General features: G+C 46.4%; 1 protein-coding gene across 1 annotated transcript in view; it reads left to right on the top strand.

Annotated features, from left to right (window-relative positions):
• The window catches only part of DNAH9 (dynein axonemal heavy chain 9), a 301,023-nt gene that overhangs the window by 8,373 nt on the left and 275,381 nt on the right, over window positions 1-17,269 (top strand). The window contains exons 2-6 of the mRNA XM_022595902.3: window positions 754-950; window positions 3,144-3,302; window positions 4,345-4,475; window positions 8,742-8,953; window positions 10,420-10,653. Coding sequence (XP_022451610.3) covers window positions 754-950; window positions 3,144-3,302; window positions 4,345-4,475; window positions 8,742-8,953; window positions 10,420-10,653 — 933 coding nt within the window. The remainder of the gene's footprint in view (window positions 1-753; window positions 951-3,143; window positions 3,303-4,344; window positions 4,476-8,741; window positions 8,954-10,419; window positions 10,654-17,269) is intronic.

The following is a 17,269-nucleotide window of genomic DNA, read 5'->3' as shown; positions in this document are numbered from 1 at the left end:
AAGAGGGCCTATGTTCAGTGGCCAAAACCAACTCAGGTTCACCCTACAGATAGATTCAAGATCCTCAACTTGGCTCGCTTCTTTAAAATGCCCTCTCAGGCCACCTGTAGACAGAGGGTCATGCTTACCTGCATCTGTCCTGTTTTTTGCCTCTTGGCCTTTGTGACAGTTTCACCCGTTGATGAGGAAGGGATTCCTGCCCTAGGGTTGGGGGGTGGCCGTACACGTAACACTGGACAGATGAGACGGCCCGCAGGTTATTAGCACAGATACTCACAGTCCAGAGGAGGGAGATGCTGTGCCAGGCAGGGCCACATGGGGGCTTGCACGTGGGAACAGAGCAAATGAACAGGGGCTGTGGGAGGCAAGCTTTGTACTATCGAGTGGGTGTGGTGCCCACTGGTTCCTGTGGGGGGATGGGATCGGCTTGCGTGAATATTCCACTGGCTGGAACTGAAGCCCACTCCTCAGGGATGGGCAGCGGCCATGCCTGGTACCCTTGATAAGCAGGGCTGCTGGACTAGGGGCCTTAGCGGCAGGAGCAGAGTGGGCAGGGAAACTGTGGATAGGCTATTCGAGGCCCTCCCGATTTTACCAGATGCCAAGGCAATACATAATGTTGGTTATTAATAATTAGGTCTTACAGAACATGGACCTGCAAAAGGTGGTATGTAGCTCTCTCGACCTTTCTCAGAATAGTCTTTAGGGTTTCAGAAGTTGCCTGCCTTTCTTTTCTGTGCACGTCTGTCCCAGGTTGTCATCCCCATCCTGGCCAATGAGAAGAATCACCTAGACTGGCCCCACGTGGTTTGCCAAGATGTCCAGCGACACGCCCGCAGCCTCCAATGTGACCTCTCGGTTCTCCTTGCGCAAGCGAAGGGGAAAACTTTGCTGCCTCTTCCAGTCGGCTCAGAGAAAATGGGGTTTGTGGATTCTGAAAGTGAGGCCGTGTAAGTACCACCAGGCTGGCCATATGGGCCTCAGAGATGTGGGAGATGCTGGTTTATCTGAGTGTTTTCTTTACGACTTTTCTGTTCCTGACTCTGCATATCTCTTTGTTCTGCACACAAGCCCACTGTTTGCCAGCATCCTCAGACTGTATGTTTTTGCTGATGACTACCCTCGCCCCAGTCCGTCTGCCGGACGTCTTTTAAGGCTGTCACGCAACATGGCCTTTTTTCTGCTCAGAACTATTTCAGGGCTGAGAGTAGCCACGCTGATTTCAGTGTTTCGCTTATCAGGACAGTGTCTCGCTTATCAGGACAGTGTCTCATCATTGGCAAAGACCCAGGTCCGGTCTGGGAGACAGCACGCCTCTTCCCAGCATTTACCCAGCACACACTGTCACTGTCCAGACCCTCCTCCCCCAGCAGCTGGAGACCTTTTTCAGGTCCTGGGGATTTTTTTCCAAACAGAAACAAATCTGGCTTTGTTGAGGCTTGAGGTCCATGCCTCCTGTGCCTGGGAAGACTTTAAAGCCTCCTCCTCTTCTCCGTGCAAGAGTGATGCCAACTATCAGCTTCCACTTACCGTCCAGGTTTGCTTCTGTCCTGTGGGGATTCTTTGTGTTTTCATTCGAGCCAGGCTATATATCTAAATGCTATTTTTTAATCATCTTCTATCCAGCATTTCTATGTTTGTGGCAACAGGCCATCTTCCTACACGTGCCTGGTCTGCCATATTGCCGGGAGTCTCCAAATGTATTATGTCATCATTGTGTATTCAGGGCCCATGATTTTATCTGAAGAATAACTAATGCATGGGATAGCAATGTACTTTATAATGAGTTTTTGCTGTTGGAAGTAATTTGCTACATATATAATTTGAAGCAATTTCCCGGTTAACTGTAAAACTTACTGTGGTTTAATAAAAATACACAATTTCCAAAATAAATAAATTCAAATTACCCTTTTCCTATTCCTTTTCTCCTTTAACATAATAACATTCACTGTGTGTGTGTATATAATCATTGCTGAGTTTGTCTCCCTTTGTTCAAATTTGATAATTTCCCAAAAGGTTGGATCATATTTCAGGGAGGTGAGTATCTTCTCCCTTTAATACCGTCCATAATCACTTGTGCCATATCATTGCTCAGCAAATATGAATTTAATTAAATTAAGTGAATGTAGGTTTCTGGCATGAAAATGCAAATGACAGATTCTCTTTCTTTGTCACCCGTGTCCTGGGTTCTTGGCATGAACTATTGTCAGTTCAGACTTGGTGAAAAGGCAACCAAAATGTATTTTTGATTTTTAATCCCTTCCAAACATCCTTAGTTAGTTAGTTTATTTAGAAGGTGTAGGGGGGAATGCATGGGAATTGCATTCTTCATTAGAAAAGTGAGAACAAAGGATAGTAGTGTTTGGATGTCTGATAGCTTGCCATGTGGAGGAGAAAGTAACCTATTTCCTCTTACTGCAGAGGTCAGAACTAAGACCAAATGAGGGACTGGCAGGGCGATAGACGTGGTTCAAAGTAGAGACAAACTGTCTCCCAGGGAGAGCTGATCTGAGGAATGTGCTGCCTTGTCAAGTAGGGAGCTGGCTGGCATTGGTGGGACTCAAGCAAGGGTTGGGTGACCATTTGGATGTTTTCTGTCCAGTGTATTCCTGCACTGACAGAAAGACTTGATAGGATTCAGAGTTCTTAAACGAGCCTTCAGAATATTGGCGAGCCTCTGAATCTTGAATAATTGTGTATGAGTAACTGTATACACACATGCATAAGCAGCTTGTCTGAGGAGAAGATCTGTACTTTTCACTGACTACTCGGTAGAGCCTGTTATCCAACAAAAGTTAAGAGTGCTTGGACTGGGGTTCCCTGGTGGTGCAGTGGTTGGGAGTCCGCCTGCCGATGCAGGGGACACGGGTCCGTGCCCCGGTCCGGGAGGATCCCGCATGACGCGGAGAGGCTGGGCCCGTGAGCCATGGCCGCTGAGTCTGCGCGTCCGGAGCCTGTGCTCCGCAGTGGGAGAGGCCACAACAGTGAGAGGCCCGCGTACCACAAAAAAAAAAAAAAAAAAAGAGTGCTTGGACTAAGTGGAATTTCCCACCTGTTTTTAAAAGATTGGGGATTCTGTTTTGGGGGACACCCAGAGTTAAGCTATTTCCAGTGTCCCAGGAGATTTGTTGTATCTTTCACAGCTTGGATTCTATGGATAAGTCAGTCATGTATGCCATTGAGTCTGCAGTGATCCAGTGGAGCCATCAAGTCCAGGTGGTGCTCAAGAGGGAGTCTTCCCAGCCTCTCCTACAGGGGGAGAATCCCACCCCACAGGTGGAGTTGGAGTTCTGGAAGAGCAGGTAGGCACAGGCTCAAACCCTGGGAAGCAGATGTCTCTCAGAGGATAATGGGCTGGGGGAGGCAGCCATTGAGTCTGGTCCCACCCCCAGGCATCTCTCATCACCCCTGGCGCAGACAGCTCGGTGTCTCTCATCACCCCTGGAGCAGACAGCTTGATGTCATTTGGGTCAATGCAGTTCTTCTTTGCACTGGGAGTTGACACTTTCCCCAAGATTCAATAGTCATGCCTTGTTTCTTGAGCTACTGTCAGTGTATCTTCTGGCATTTCTTCAAAGGCTCTTTCAATTACATGTAAAATTAATTAACTCTCTTTCATATTTTCTACTGTCTACTCCCTTCTCCTTGGACAGTCAGTATGCACACATTTTTTGTAGGATCTGGAGAAAGAGACGGATTTTGGCAGTTCACCACTGAACGGCATCTCCTAGGTTCCAGGCAGTCATTAGTCCATTGTCCACTGTGTCTTAGCCCCACAGGTTCCAGAAAGACCTAATTATTGCTCTTGCTCATTCCCCCTCTTCCTCTCCATTTCCCTGCTCCTATTTATCATTGTGCTGATTAATCTTTTACTCAAAAGGAGACAGACAGATGTTTGAGGCAGGTGTCCCTGTCCTTGCATGTCATGTGACCAGGCATGCCTGTAGGGCTCCAGTCCCACTTGCACCCCGTGCTGAGATGCCCCATCCTCTTGCCTGGTTTCTGATCATTCTGCTGACCTACTGCGGGGCCCTCCTCCAGCAGCCTTACCCTGACACCTCTCTCACCCCACCCCAAACCTGCCTGCAAGAGCCAGTGACCTCCAGCTGCCAAGCTTTTGAGCCACCAGATGGTCACAGCGGTGTTCCCTGCTGCTACCTCCTGGAGCTGCCCCTTTGAACCTGTGTTCCAGACTCAGGCTTTGGTCCTCACTGTTCTGGGAACAGAGGCCTCTGCGGAAGCACCCTGAGGCAGGCTTCCTCTCTCTATCTGAGGGTGGGTCGTCGCAGCGTGACTTGTGTTTCCTGATGTTCACCTGGGTTCACTCTTCTCCTGGTGCTGCAGGTCTGAGGATCTGGAATACATTTATAATCAACTGAGAACGATAAAGGTGAGGGGCATGGCGGGGCTTCTGGACAAGCTTCAGAGCAGCTACTTCCCAGCTTTCCAAGCCATGTTCAGAGATGTTGTAGCAGGTGAGGACCCGCAAGTATTTTCATAAATTGACTCAAATTTCGTATTTATGCTGAATTATCTTTCTCTCTGATCTCAGCATATTCCAGTCCTTATAGCCTCCAACCTGAGACAGTCTAGCACAGAGGCAAGAAGGCCAAATGTAGAGGCAGGGAAGCAGCTGCCCTGTGCTCTGTCTGCATTTCCAGCGCTTTGTGCCCTTGACAGAGTCGCCTCACCTCTCTGAGCTTTCGAGTGTGCCATGGAACAGCGCACACACTTCCCACCTGCTTCCCTGGGCTGCTGTAAGGTGGGGTAGGCGGAAGTTCCTTACTGACTCTACCGCACTGGCAAATGCGCTTTGTGATTCCCCCATCTCTGCAATTTACCTCCTTCCACCTCCTGGCTCTTCGGGAAGTCTCTGTTCCATTTCTAGCTCCATTCTGCCTTTTTTGCGCCTGTCAGATGGGACTGCAATATCCTGGCCATCTGAGCACCAGACAAGATCGGCCCTTGTCAAAACTGCAAATCTAGCAAAGTCTATAGTTAGAAAGAGGTAAAATTTTTAGGGCTCCCTCTCTCCTCATCAGTGCACTTTGCTTCTTTCCTTTCTCCTATCACAACTCCTCCCAGCTCTTCAGTATTGTAGGTCAGAATGTGCTTTTAAAGGTGTTTGCAATTTCATATAATTTAAACTTAACCCAAGCAGTGATTTTCAAACACTTTTTCTCTATCAGAACTTTCCTTCAATGCAATCTCCTTTGTGAGTCCACAATTTAAAACTTGCCAAGGTGTATTTGCTCTGCTAAAGAGGGAGTGTCCTGTGTCCAGAGCCCATTGATGGATCCCCTGTCCCACCTTCTCCCATAGGGTTTGGAAACCACTCAGATAAAGGAATGAAAGTTCCAGTGGTGGAGTTTCTTGCATGTGCTTTATAACAGAGAAGAACTGGCTTAAGTAGCTGGTCTTTGAGGTCCTTCTGGGCCCTAAAATCTCATCCCGGAGGCTGCTCTGCCAGCATCTACAGCTGGCTTGGAATGGGGTCCCTGTTGGGGTCTCAGTTTATTGCTTCTGTGAGAGATTTTGTGTGCCAGAGGAATCAACTGTTATTCCCAATTTATACTCCAATTCAAATGAGATAGTGTCCCCAAAAGTGATATGTGTACCACTGCTGGTGTGAGAGATGGTTGTGGGAGATGTATGGACAGGTGTATTTTAAAATGTGCTAACAGGTAACTTTTTTTGGCACATGCTACAAGTTTTCCATTTATAGTAGAGATTTAAAGTTTTCATTTTATATGATTTTATTTAGGCTAAAATGAGAGTCAATTTAGAGAAAAGTATGAAGTAATACTACAGGTTGTAGGCAGTCATGACAAATATCATAAAGGAGGTATGCAAAGGACTGAAATTTGAGGCTCTGAAATAAAACATATAGTAAAAGTATATTTATGAGTTGGTTATTTAGAGCCCCAAATATATTTTTCACATTAATAGGTTAATAGAGTATAGTCATTCACATTGATTAATAGTTATAAAAGATTCGGTTCCCCAGGCCAGCTTCTAAAAGTTGTTTGCAGAAGAGTATAGGACAGCAATGAAAAGAAGTTAGAAACAACAATATCATCATAGTAGTCCCAGAGAAACACCACTGTAAAAATAGAAATCCTTGAAATATATAACTCAATCCCGATGATGGAAGAAAAGAAATTTTGATTAGAGTTGCCAGGTAGAGACTTGGTCAGAAATATTGGTGGGGTCTATGGAGAATAAAAATACTTTAGAAGCTTGCAACTGATTTTCTCATTTCAGAGCATCTGTCTTTATTCTGCACAGATATACTATGTGCATTGTTCTTATCAGTCACAATCAGGGTAGTTCTTTGGCTTACAGATGGATGGAAGAGAAGGAGAGGAAAAGAGATAGTCCTGGATTAGTGGGCACATGGGAAGTAAAGAAGGAGGTTAAAAGGATGTAGGCAAATGTGTGGGAGCAAGATTGTCTGAAGTGGAATTGACTGGGCAACGAAGATCCTTGGAAACCGGAAGTAAAGATACGCTGGAGGGGAAAGGACCAGGGCAGTAAAGACTAAGTGGGGAGTTCTCGCCTCTGGCCACTAGGGAACAGGGTCGGCACAGTACGGCCCAGTTGCCAGTCCAGGATATTTGTAGGCGGATGTGTGTGGAGAGAAGTAAAGGCCAGGGGTTCTCTGGAGCTGATGTGGACTGGCTCACAGTTTCTCAAGAGAGCCCACTGTACGCAACCTTTGCAAAGCGCCCTCCCTAGCACTCAATGACTGCAAGTTAGTAGCCTGAGATCAGACATGGTGGGAAGATGGGGAGTATTTACACCCCAGAAACTGGCAAATGCTAAAGGCTTTTGAGATCAAGGCTTTTGTCCCAGAAGGGCTTGTTGTTAAAGATTTATCAGCAAACCACACATATCCCTGTGCAGCTGGGGTTTATGTTTGAATTTTGTTTTGTTTTGTTTTGTTCTGGTCGTGCTGTGCAGCTTGTGGGATCTTAGGTCCCCAGCCAGGGATTGAACCCAGGCCCCCTGCAATGGAAGCATGGAGTCCTAACCACTGGACCTCCAGGGAAGTCCCTATATTTGCATTTTTTAAAAGCTGTGCGTCTAACTCTGTTCATCTCTGACTTCATTTGGCTTGTGAGCCAAGGTGATTGCACCCTGGAATAGATGAGCTGGCCCTCAAACGTTGAGCTCTTAAAAATCAGGGGCATGCCTATTTGTATGATTAAAGGAGATTTTGCTTATTAAAAAATATAAAAAGGAAGCTCCTCTGGCACAATGGTCTCAGTTTCTCTTCCCTCGAGGCCCATGTGAAAGCCCGAGCGTGTGCTCATTGGAGTGGCTGTTGGATTCTGACACCCCCCACCCCACAGTGGTTCTGATACTTCCATCAGCTCCCCCATTTAAGAATCGCTGCTCTAATCAATTTACCATGACATCTGACTTTCAAATATTGGATTCACATAGTCCTTCCCACAAGTCCATTTGGGATATAAAGTACACCTCTCAAACTCCTGTGTGTAGTGAGCCCCACAGCCATCAAGCCAGGGCTTCAACATGATAAGCTTGGGGTATAATCTTCCTTTTACTCAGCTGAGCAGGGGTGGCCGATTCACAGTCTAGGCAAGTTATTTAGATCGTAATGTCTTTCCTTATAAAGTGGAGTAGTAAAGCTACCTCACAGGGTTTTCTATGAGTTGGTATATGTCTCGTGAGTTGGACAGTGCCTGGCATATTGAAACTGCTTACTAAATACAGTAATATATATATTTTGAGTTTCCTTTAGGATGAATGCAGAGCTTCATCCACATAATATAACCCAAGACCATCTGCTGTCACATGACAGTGCCTGGTTATCTGCCCAGGAAAGAACCAGCCTTTATAAACCCTCCCTTCCCGTTCAGTTTGTTCAGTGGACTTTTGCACTCCCTGTAAGTGGCTCTGCAGAATTAGTGCCCAGAGCTACTGGTTTTCCTAGTTTCCCCTCTCAGCCGCCGCAGGATGGCTGGTGGAAGCCGCTCTCTTTCCTTGCCTGCATTCAAAGGAAATGGCAGGAGATTTCCCGGCTTTGAATACCAGCAGAACCTTTCCATAATCAGCCTGGGCTATTTCTGTATTCCCTGTGACTTCTCCTCTGTAAGAGCTTCATGAGATTCTTTATTAGCAAATACTTATCAGAGACATTACCATGTATGGAACGCCTGCTTTGGTCCAGGCACTGAGCTAGCTGTATATGAAGATTCTGTGTGTGCTGCCCTCAGACCTTCATGAGAAACCTTTAAATTAGTTACCGTTCAGCCTGTTGTTGAGGTTCAGAGAGGTTAAACATGCCCAAGGTCATACATTTGATGTATCGGCATTTGAAGGCAGATCTCTCTGACTCTAAAACCTGTCCTCTGTCATCTGTCTTGTATGGCCTTGGAGTTAACAGCAGCAAAGGAAACAGCAAACAGTTACTGAGCGTCTTCTACACGCAGAGCACCAGACTGGGGCTGGGAGGGCCAGGAAGAGGTCCAGATACAGGACTTTTATAAGACAGCCTCCTCAGACCACTATTCCAGCTGCCCAGGCTCTTCTGTTTTCAGTGTTTCCTCATAAGAGCTAGAAAGTTTTCAGGGACCAGCCCTCTCTGCTCCCTTAGTGCAGGAAGAGATCGCAACCATTGCTTTGCAGATCCTTCACTCCCAGGCCCCAGGGCTTCGCTCCGTGGGTGTGAGCCTCAAGCCAGGAAGGTGACCGTCGTCTCCAATTCCTTCCAGCTCTGATGGAAGCGCGGGACATCCACACGCACCTGGTGCCGCTGCACCGCCACCTGGAAACGCTCGAGAGCCTGGAGTTTTCTGAGGTGAAGCCACGGCTGTGGCCTCTGCTGCACGTGGTCTGCCTGATCTGGGCCACGTGTGAGCTGTACCGCTGCCCTGGGCGCCTGATGGTGCTGCTGCAGGAGATCTGCAACCTTCTGGTCCAGCAGGTTTGCGCCCGGGATTCCCCAACCTCTTGCTGGATGGCTCCGAGTCATGAGAAGAATGAAGTGTCCATTGTTCTCAGGGCAGGGAAATAATTAGGGTCCAAAGGGTTCTCAGACTTGAATTGTTTTATCATCACAGCCAGTAACTCACAAAGGTGTTCTCAGTCCTGCTGGGATCCTTGGGAGGACCTGGGTCAGGCGCAGGGTCGGGGTGGTAAATTTCAACCTCCTTAAGGATCTTAATGGCCTGGTATTAGGTCAGTAGCAAAGCCCAGCAGCTAAGAATGCTGCCTCTGGAGTCAGGTGTCCCTGTGCCACATCCCGCATCACTACTTGTCAGCTGTATGTGCCTGGGTGAGTCTCTCACCTGCCCTGTGCCTCACTCTCCCTCTGTGCAAGGGTGGAAAGAAGAGGACCTGCCTCGGAGAGTTGCTGGGTGGCTGTGAGGCTCCAGTGTCATCCTGTATGGCAAGGCTCACATCATGCCCCCACGTGCTAAGAACTCACTGCCCGTGAGCTATGTAGAAACAGCTTCTTGGCTCACACGCTCTATGCTCCTTAGGGACCCATGTAGCACCAACCAGGGCAGCGTAAACCTTGAGGAGGGCACCTGTAAACAGAATGAGGCCTTTAACAAGGTTTGGGTGATCAGCCCCCCAGATTGGCTCACATCTGTGGAGCACATTGAAGGCTACAAAGTGCTGTGACATCCCCGTCATTTGTGCATGAACCCTGTGAGGTGGGCAGGGAGAACCTTGTTAATTTACTATTATTATTTAACAATGAGGGTTACAGCTCAGGGAGTTTAACTGAGTCACCAAAGGTCACCCAACCCAGGACCGGAAGCTAACTGTTTGACTCCTAGACCAGCGATGTTCCATCACTGCATGTTTGTCAGCCAGGACTCTTACGATTGAAAGTCTAAGAAAACCCAACCCAAACTAGCATCAACAAAAAGATAACTTATTGGCTCATTTATCTCAGAAGTCCAAGGAAAGGTTGGCTTCAGCCCTGGGTTACAATGAGGCCTGGATGAGGTCACCAGGACCCAGTTATTTTGGCCTCTCCCTGTGGTGGTGAAGATAGCTGTCCAGTGGATTCAGACTCACAGCTTTCCAGGTTCAAGCCTCTGGTTCAAAGAATTTGTGCACTCGAATTATTTACTATAGAAAGCCAATGAGTCACAACGAAACACCTGGAAAGGACACCTGCCCAGCCCCAGCTAGCCCAAGGAAAGTCTCACTGTGTTTCCTTGTCTCTGGTTGGTCACTTGCAATCACTGACTATGGCTTGAACCCAGGTTCCAGTCTACCTGTGGAACTGAGGATGGGGTCCGATGTTTCCTATATTAGGCTTCTGAAAAACGTTGGTTGGGCAGTTACTCAGTTGAGAGCTGTGGGCTGGGCAGAGTTGTGGGCCGTCCTGTACCTGTAGCCAGGCTTAGTGCCACTAACCTGTCTGCCCTCCAGGCCTCTAATTATCTCAGCCCAGAAGACCTCCTGAGAAGTGAGGTGGAAGAAAGTCAGAGAAAACTGCAAGTGGTCGTGGACACCTTGAGCTTCTTCAAGCTGGTGTTTCAGGACAGAAGGGAGAATCTCCATTCTTACTTCAAAGAGAACCAGGAAGTCCGGGAGTGGGATTTCCAGTCCTCTGTGGTCTTCGTGCGATTGGATGGCTTCCTGGGGCGACTGGGCATGGTGCAGGTGAGTGTTCTCGTACCTGTCAGGCCCCCGGCTCCATGAAGGAGGGAGCCGTCCAGGGATCCAAAAAGTAACAGCCATAACAAAGAATGAAGTCATGCCATTCGCAGCAACATGCAGGGACCTAGAGATTATCATAGGAAGTGAAGTAAATCAGACAGAGAAAGACAAATATGTGATATCATTTACATGTGGAATCTAAAAGAAATGGTACAAATGAACTTATTTACACAACAGAAATAGACCCAGGGACATAGAAAACAAACTCGTGGTTAACAAAGGGGGTGGGGAGGGATGAATTAGGAGTTTGGGATGAACATACACACACTACTATATATAAAATAGATAATCAACAAGGACCTACTGTACAGCACAGGGAACTCTGCTCAATATGTTGTAATAACCTATATGGAAAAAAATCTGAAAAAGAATGGATATATGTATAACAATCACTTTGCTGTACACCTGAAACTAACACAACATTGTAAATCAGCTGTACTTCAATTTTTTAAAAAAGTGGAGTATTTAAGATTTAAAAAAAAAAAAGTGAGGAAGAAACCTGAACATTTTGAATTAATTTAAAAAAAATTTTTTTTATTTACTTATTTATTTGGTTGCACCAGGTCTTAGTTGTGGCAGGTGGGCTTCTTAGTTGTGGCACGTGAACTCTTAGTTGCATCATGCATGTGGGATCTAGTTCCCTGACCAGGGAACGAACCTGGGCCCCCAGCATTGGGAGTGTGGAGTCTTATCCACTGTATCACCAGAGAAGTCCCCAAATGAATTAATTTTTAAGACTAGCTGCCTTTCAAGATGTAAGTGGAAATCCTATTTTATTCTCTAATGGCAATTAAGTTTTCTTTTATCTCCTTTTCATTACATTTTGTGTATGGAGAATGCACTAAGAGAATTATAATGTATTTGCAATTCCCATGCTGTATTATTAGATCAAAATTTGGCCTTTCTTTTCTTTATTCCATGTTTATGTCTGCCTATAGGATGACCAAATAAAAAATGAAAAAGTAAAAAACAAAAAACAGAGTAAGAAAAGGTCCAAGACAACATGGTGGTTGCCCCACCCCCCACTCCCCATTGGCTGGAAAAACCCATGATTCAACAACTATTTTGATCGGTCATCATGTAATGGTAGTTTTACTGTACTAGAAGTTTAGGAAATTCTGATCATAGACTCAGAAAGAAGGCCGAAGGAATCAATCGACAAATACAGTTGTTTTTCAAATTACCCATAATCTTCTTGCTAGAAATCTCATGCAAAATACCAGCGAGCTGACTGGATGCAGCTGGCCATTCCCACAAAGCCACTGCTTTGAACTCTACTCTCCCACCCTCAGGGTTGCTCTGAAAACTACAAGACTAGCATGAATCCCTGTGCAAAAGAAATACGACTTTTGCTCAAAGTTGTGGCTCCCCTCCAGCAGTTGTTTAAAAGTTAATATGAATGTTAGTTTAAGGACCAAGGTGAGAAAGCATAAGGCTTTCTCTTTTGATTGTTTTAGAGTTTAGTGTGGTTAATAGGTGTTTTCACACTTTGCAACTCTGTATTTACTGATTGAACGTTGCAGGGAGAGTAGTGGGCATAATAAAACAAAATAAATACTTGTCCTAAAACTAATTTGGGAAATTCAGGGTCAAGTTCAATATTAAGACAATAGCAGTCAGGACTGAGAAGGAATCAGAATCATGTTTCTAGCCATGATCAGCAGAGATTTGGGAAAAAGAGAGGGGCTATATTGGGGGAGGCTGTGATAAGTGGCACAAACCATGGGATTATGAGGATAGGAGAGAGTGAAATTGAATCTGTTCATTCCAGCTCAAAAAGCATCGGTCCAGCACTGCCATGCACCAGGCACCATGCACCAGGCACTGAGCTGGGACCTGGAGGTAGGACGGTGGCTGGGGTACAGCTTTGCTTGTAAGAAGCCCATGGACCAGTAGCCATGGCCCAGGAGAAGATAGAGACAGATGGAGGAGATCCAGGGATGCAAAGACACAGAATCAGGAAGTTTCACTGAGGCCTATTAAGTGCCATGAAAAAAGCAAAATTGGCATGTTATTGGGAGCAAGAAGGAGGGGTCTCTAACCTAGAGAAGGTCTGAGAGGGTGGGAGCACAAGAGGAAATAAATTTCAAAACTGCAGTAGGAATTCTTCAGGGAACGAAGACGGGAGAGGGAATAGAGACAGACAAAATGTATAAGCGAGAAAGCGAGACGAAAGGCTCACCTTAAATCCTTCACCGGGATCACAGAGAGTATAAATAATTGATATCTAGCTTTATCCTAAATGGGTCCTTTTTCCGCAGCCTTTTCTACCGTGGCTCTTGATGAGCAGCCTCCCCTCCCCTCCCCCTCCACTCCGTCCCTTCCTCTCCGGCACCAGCCAGAGGTGACAGACACTCTCCTGCTGCACCCTGCCCCTGGCCGCCAGGGTGAACGCGGCAGACAACTGCCTTTACTGTGTGCGGGCTGTCCAGCCTTGAGAGTGGTCCTCACCCGGAGGCCAGGAAGCAAAGCTCAGCTCTGCAAGGCTGTTGGGCTGCACTCGGCGCTGCACACATGCTAATGATGGGACTTTGCATATAGACAGCTATCCTAACGCTGGGGCGCCTAATCTGCTGGGTTTATTCAGTAAAAATAAGCAGCCTAGGCCACCAGTCTCCCTGGAGTCATTATCCTCACAATAGCCTGCTCTCAGGCTGCTTTTTCTTTCTGAATCAAGGGCACAGGTGCATAGAAAGAAGTTGCCCCAGTTTAATTAGAAGATGAGTTGAGTGTCACCCGCTCTGTCTTCCTGTTCCTTCCCCTCTTCCATTTTCGGTCCCTGGCCCTGCTTCACTTCTCTGCTTCTTTTCTCCACCGATTTCCCCTCTGCCTCCCTTTTCCCTCTGCCTCCCTTTTCCCTCTTCCTTCCCTTTCTGCTGGTCTCCCTTCCCCTTCCCTGTTTTCCTCTCTCTCTCTTTCAGTTTCTCTTGGCTCTTTGTACACCCTACATTTACCTGATTCTCCCTTTTCCCATGGCTGCTCCTTTCCCTTGTCCTGGTGTTTCTCCCCTTTCATCTTTCATCTCCCAGACACTTGCTCAGACTCACCCCCTGGCCCCCGGCTCCCTCGTCTCTTCCCCACTCAGCTCAGTGCAGTGGGACACAGACTTATCGATCTGCTCCAGGCATATTTCATGTTGCCCTTTAGTTAACATTCTGTGTATCTCTGTGATGGATGCCTGTTTGAAATGAGATTAATCTACTTCTCTCCAGCAAGAATTAGCATGAACCCGTCCTTATACATCTTGCCGTTCTGTACACTTTGTGGCCCCCGAGATGTTAATAAAATGACATCAGCGCGTTTCCCTCTCTGCCTGCTCGTGTCCAGGGTTAAGTTGTTCAGGGCGGTTTTTAGTCTTCATCGCTCTCTCTCATTTTTTTCCCTCTGATTTGTGTGGCTTTTTTCCTTTTGCTCTTTTGCTCTTGCTCTTTGAAACAAGAAAGTTTTATTGTGCCGATTGGTGCTTCCCCTCTGGGCACCTGCTAAGTGAAGGTGGGGGCAGGGCCTGCTTGGCCGGAGGTGCTGTCCGCCTGCAGGTCTGTCTGCAGCGGCGCGGAGTAATTGCCTTCGCCCGCAAACCGCGGTCCTCCTCCTCCTCCTCTTCCTGCTCCTCTCCATCCCCATGACGCAGCTCGTCTCTTAGCGTGCCAGCCCTTGGGAGGGAAAGGAAGGATAGACCAAGAAAGAACTAACAACTTTCAATAGCCTGTCTCGTGCCAGAACTGCAGCCTTAAAACCTTCGTAAGAGCTGGGTATAAGAACCTTTACTTTAACAAATGAGCACCATTAAGTTTGACACATAAATGAACTTGCCCAAAGTCACAGGCTCAGCGAGGTTTACCTGGGATTGGTACCCGGTACCCAGGGGAACAGGGTTCCAAGTACTGTCTTTCCACCAAACTCAGCCGTCTCCCAGCGATTCTAAAGGTCTCTTCCCCTCCCTCCCTCCCTCCTCCCTCCCTCCCTTTTGAGGGTCCCACACTGGTTTTGTGGTTTTCTTCTGTCCTGACACACTCTATCCTGCATTTGCACACACTATTTTTACCACATGATTTCTAGGTCTTTTTTTCTGAATAAGTCATTTGGGTAAAATTATAATTCCCATTCCATGAAAGGGCCTTACTAAGGAAATCCCAAAAGTATATAAAATCTTTGCAATTTGAAGCAACAGTCAAAAATCAAAGGGGAAGAGAGTCTTCAGCTGCCTCTTGATTCCTACCCTCACCCTGCCTTCCTGCTCCATGCTTCAGTGCGCATGCACTCACACACACACATTAAACACACACACATTATACACACCACACAGAGACGCACACAGCGCTACACATACATACACACATTATACACCACACTCATACATACACTGCACATATGCACGCAACACTACACATACATACACACACCACACTCACACATACCACACATATTGTGCATACACAGACGCAGTCACACACTACACACACGGACATACACACACTGTGCACACAACACCGCATATGACACATGGACACATCACACACAGAGAGTTCATTTTTGTGTCATAATATTGCAGATTCTGCAGGTGCCCTGTTTATGTTTCTCCCCGAAGCCTCTTCCCTCAAACAATGTAGTAAGTAAGCAGCTTGGAGAGAACCCCCATTTCTTTCATTGTCAAATTGCTGTAAAGATGTGATTCACTTGGAGACAAGATGATTTCCTGCTGAGGCTTCATGCGCGGTGATTAGCGGGCAGATACGTAATAAACTGACCGAATCTACAGCGCTTTTCCTTTGCTCTTTCCTCAGTCTCCAGCCCTTTCGCTGCCTCTTTTCATTCTGGCCTAATTGGGCCGCTTCCGTTTTAGACGGGCCTGAGCCCTCGGTCACGTAGGACATTAGCCGCATGAGGTCGGCCTCCCTCAGAAGGTGAAGAAAACTGTTTCCCAATGACCTTTGAGATTTTCATCTATGAATGTCTGCTTTGTGCTCGCCCTTAATGAATTCTGAAGGCATTTCTTTTAAGATGTGCGGCCTCTCCCGAGAAGAGGCTTGCTGTTTGTGGGGTCACGGCACAGATGGAACCCACCCTCACCACCCTAGTAAAGGCTGCACAGTTTTTCGTTAGAATAGTAGCTGGCTGGTCCAGCCAGCTGCCTAGGACCCCATGCTCTATGTAGCTTCCGTCTCTAAAAGGAGTGTCTGTGTGTTAGCTATTATACATCTCTCAGCCACCAACCTGATCTAATGACACCGGGGTAATGAAGATTAATTACTGCACCTACCGTTTATTGAAGTTGTACAAAAGCACTTCCGTTGTGACTCTAACCCATTTGCAGGTTAGGAAAAGGAAGCTTAGAAAAATCAAATGTCCTGCTTTAAGTCTCACAGCTGGTTAATGGCAGACCAGGGCTGTGTGAATCCAGGGATCTGTGCCGTATCCTACACTCTTTCCACGATGCCCTCTGTCCTACCACTGAACTTGCCATTTTCAGCCTGTATATAGCGTAATGAATTTCGTGTGTCTACAACGATGACGGTTAAAAATGGATATTTTAAAAATATAATTTAAACCTCTTATTGGTTTAATGGCCTTTTTTTTGTGAGGACTTCTAAATAAACAAGAAAAGAGCTTACATTTAAATATTTTAAGAATCAAAGATACAGTCACCATGATTACTATAAATCTGTTACTACGGTGGTAAGACAACTTCCCACCTGATGCACTAATCTTCTTCACAATACCTCCGTAATGTCAAACTTCTAAAATCCACCCAGAGATGGAGAGCTCACTACCTCTCTTAGCAGCCCAGTCTATGGTCGGGCCTTTCAGGCATGAGATGGTTCTGTTTTATGGAGTGGAACCACATGAAATTGCTATTTCTTGTAGGTCAGAATGGTCAAGTATAAGAAATTTTATAAGTTCAACCTACAACTTGACACCAAATCTCCTGGGTCCCATTTACTCATTTGCCTTAGTTTTGCCCTCAGAGCAGGACCATGCAAGGTTCTGCCTTGCATTTGACCAAAGCCCTTCAAACATTTAAAGACACAGTTTGGCCTTGCTTTCTAATTCTCTGCTCTTGTCTAATTCTCCTTATTTTCTCCAATTGCTCTGAGTCCAATGTTCCTAGAGTCTCTACCACCCTGTCACCTTCTCCTGGAGGTGCTGTCGCTAAGTCAAAGGTCAAAGATCACGTCTTCATTCATTCAGTAAATATTTCTTCAGCATCTGGGAGTCTTCCAGGGACTGAAAATACAGTGGGACCTCTGGGGTGTTTACAACCTACTGAGAAAGATGGATAGAAAATAATGTAATATAATCCCAAATAGTGTATTATAATGCCAGAGTATTATAAGAGTTCTAAAGAAAGCTTACGCAGGGGAAGGGCATAGAGAGTGCAGGAGAAAAGTGGGGTGGGAGGTTCTTTTTATTGGTGGCGGGGTAAGGAAAGGTTTAAGACCTGGAGTTGAACCCTAAATAAATGTATTGCCCATCGTGTGTTTGTTAAGTAAAGCAATGTAAATATCCATTGTTTTGGGTGACCAGGGCTTCTCCAAAAATAGAATGATTATGTAAGAAT

The sequence above is a fragment of the Delphinapterus leucas genome, chromosome 19 (genome assembly GCF_059928025.1).
Source record: "Delphinapterus leucas isolate spDelLeu-1000000601 "Yukka" chromosome 19, BTC_Dleu_Yukka2, whole genome shotgun sequence".
Classification (NCBI taxonomy): Eukaryota; Metazoa; Chordata; class Mammalia; order Artiodactyla; family Monodontidae; genus Delphinapterus; species Delphinapterus leucas.
Note: the sequence above shows the minus strand (reverse complement) of the source record. Positions and strands in the feature narration are given on the sequence as shown.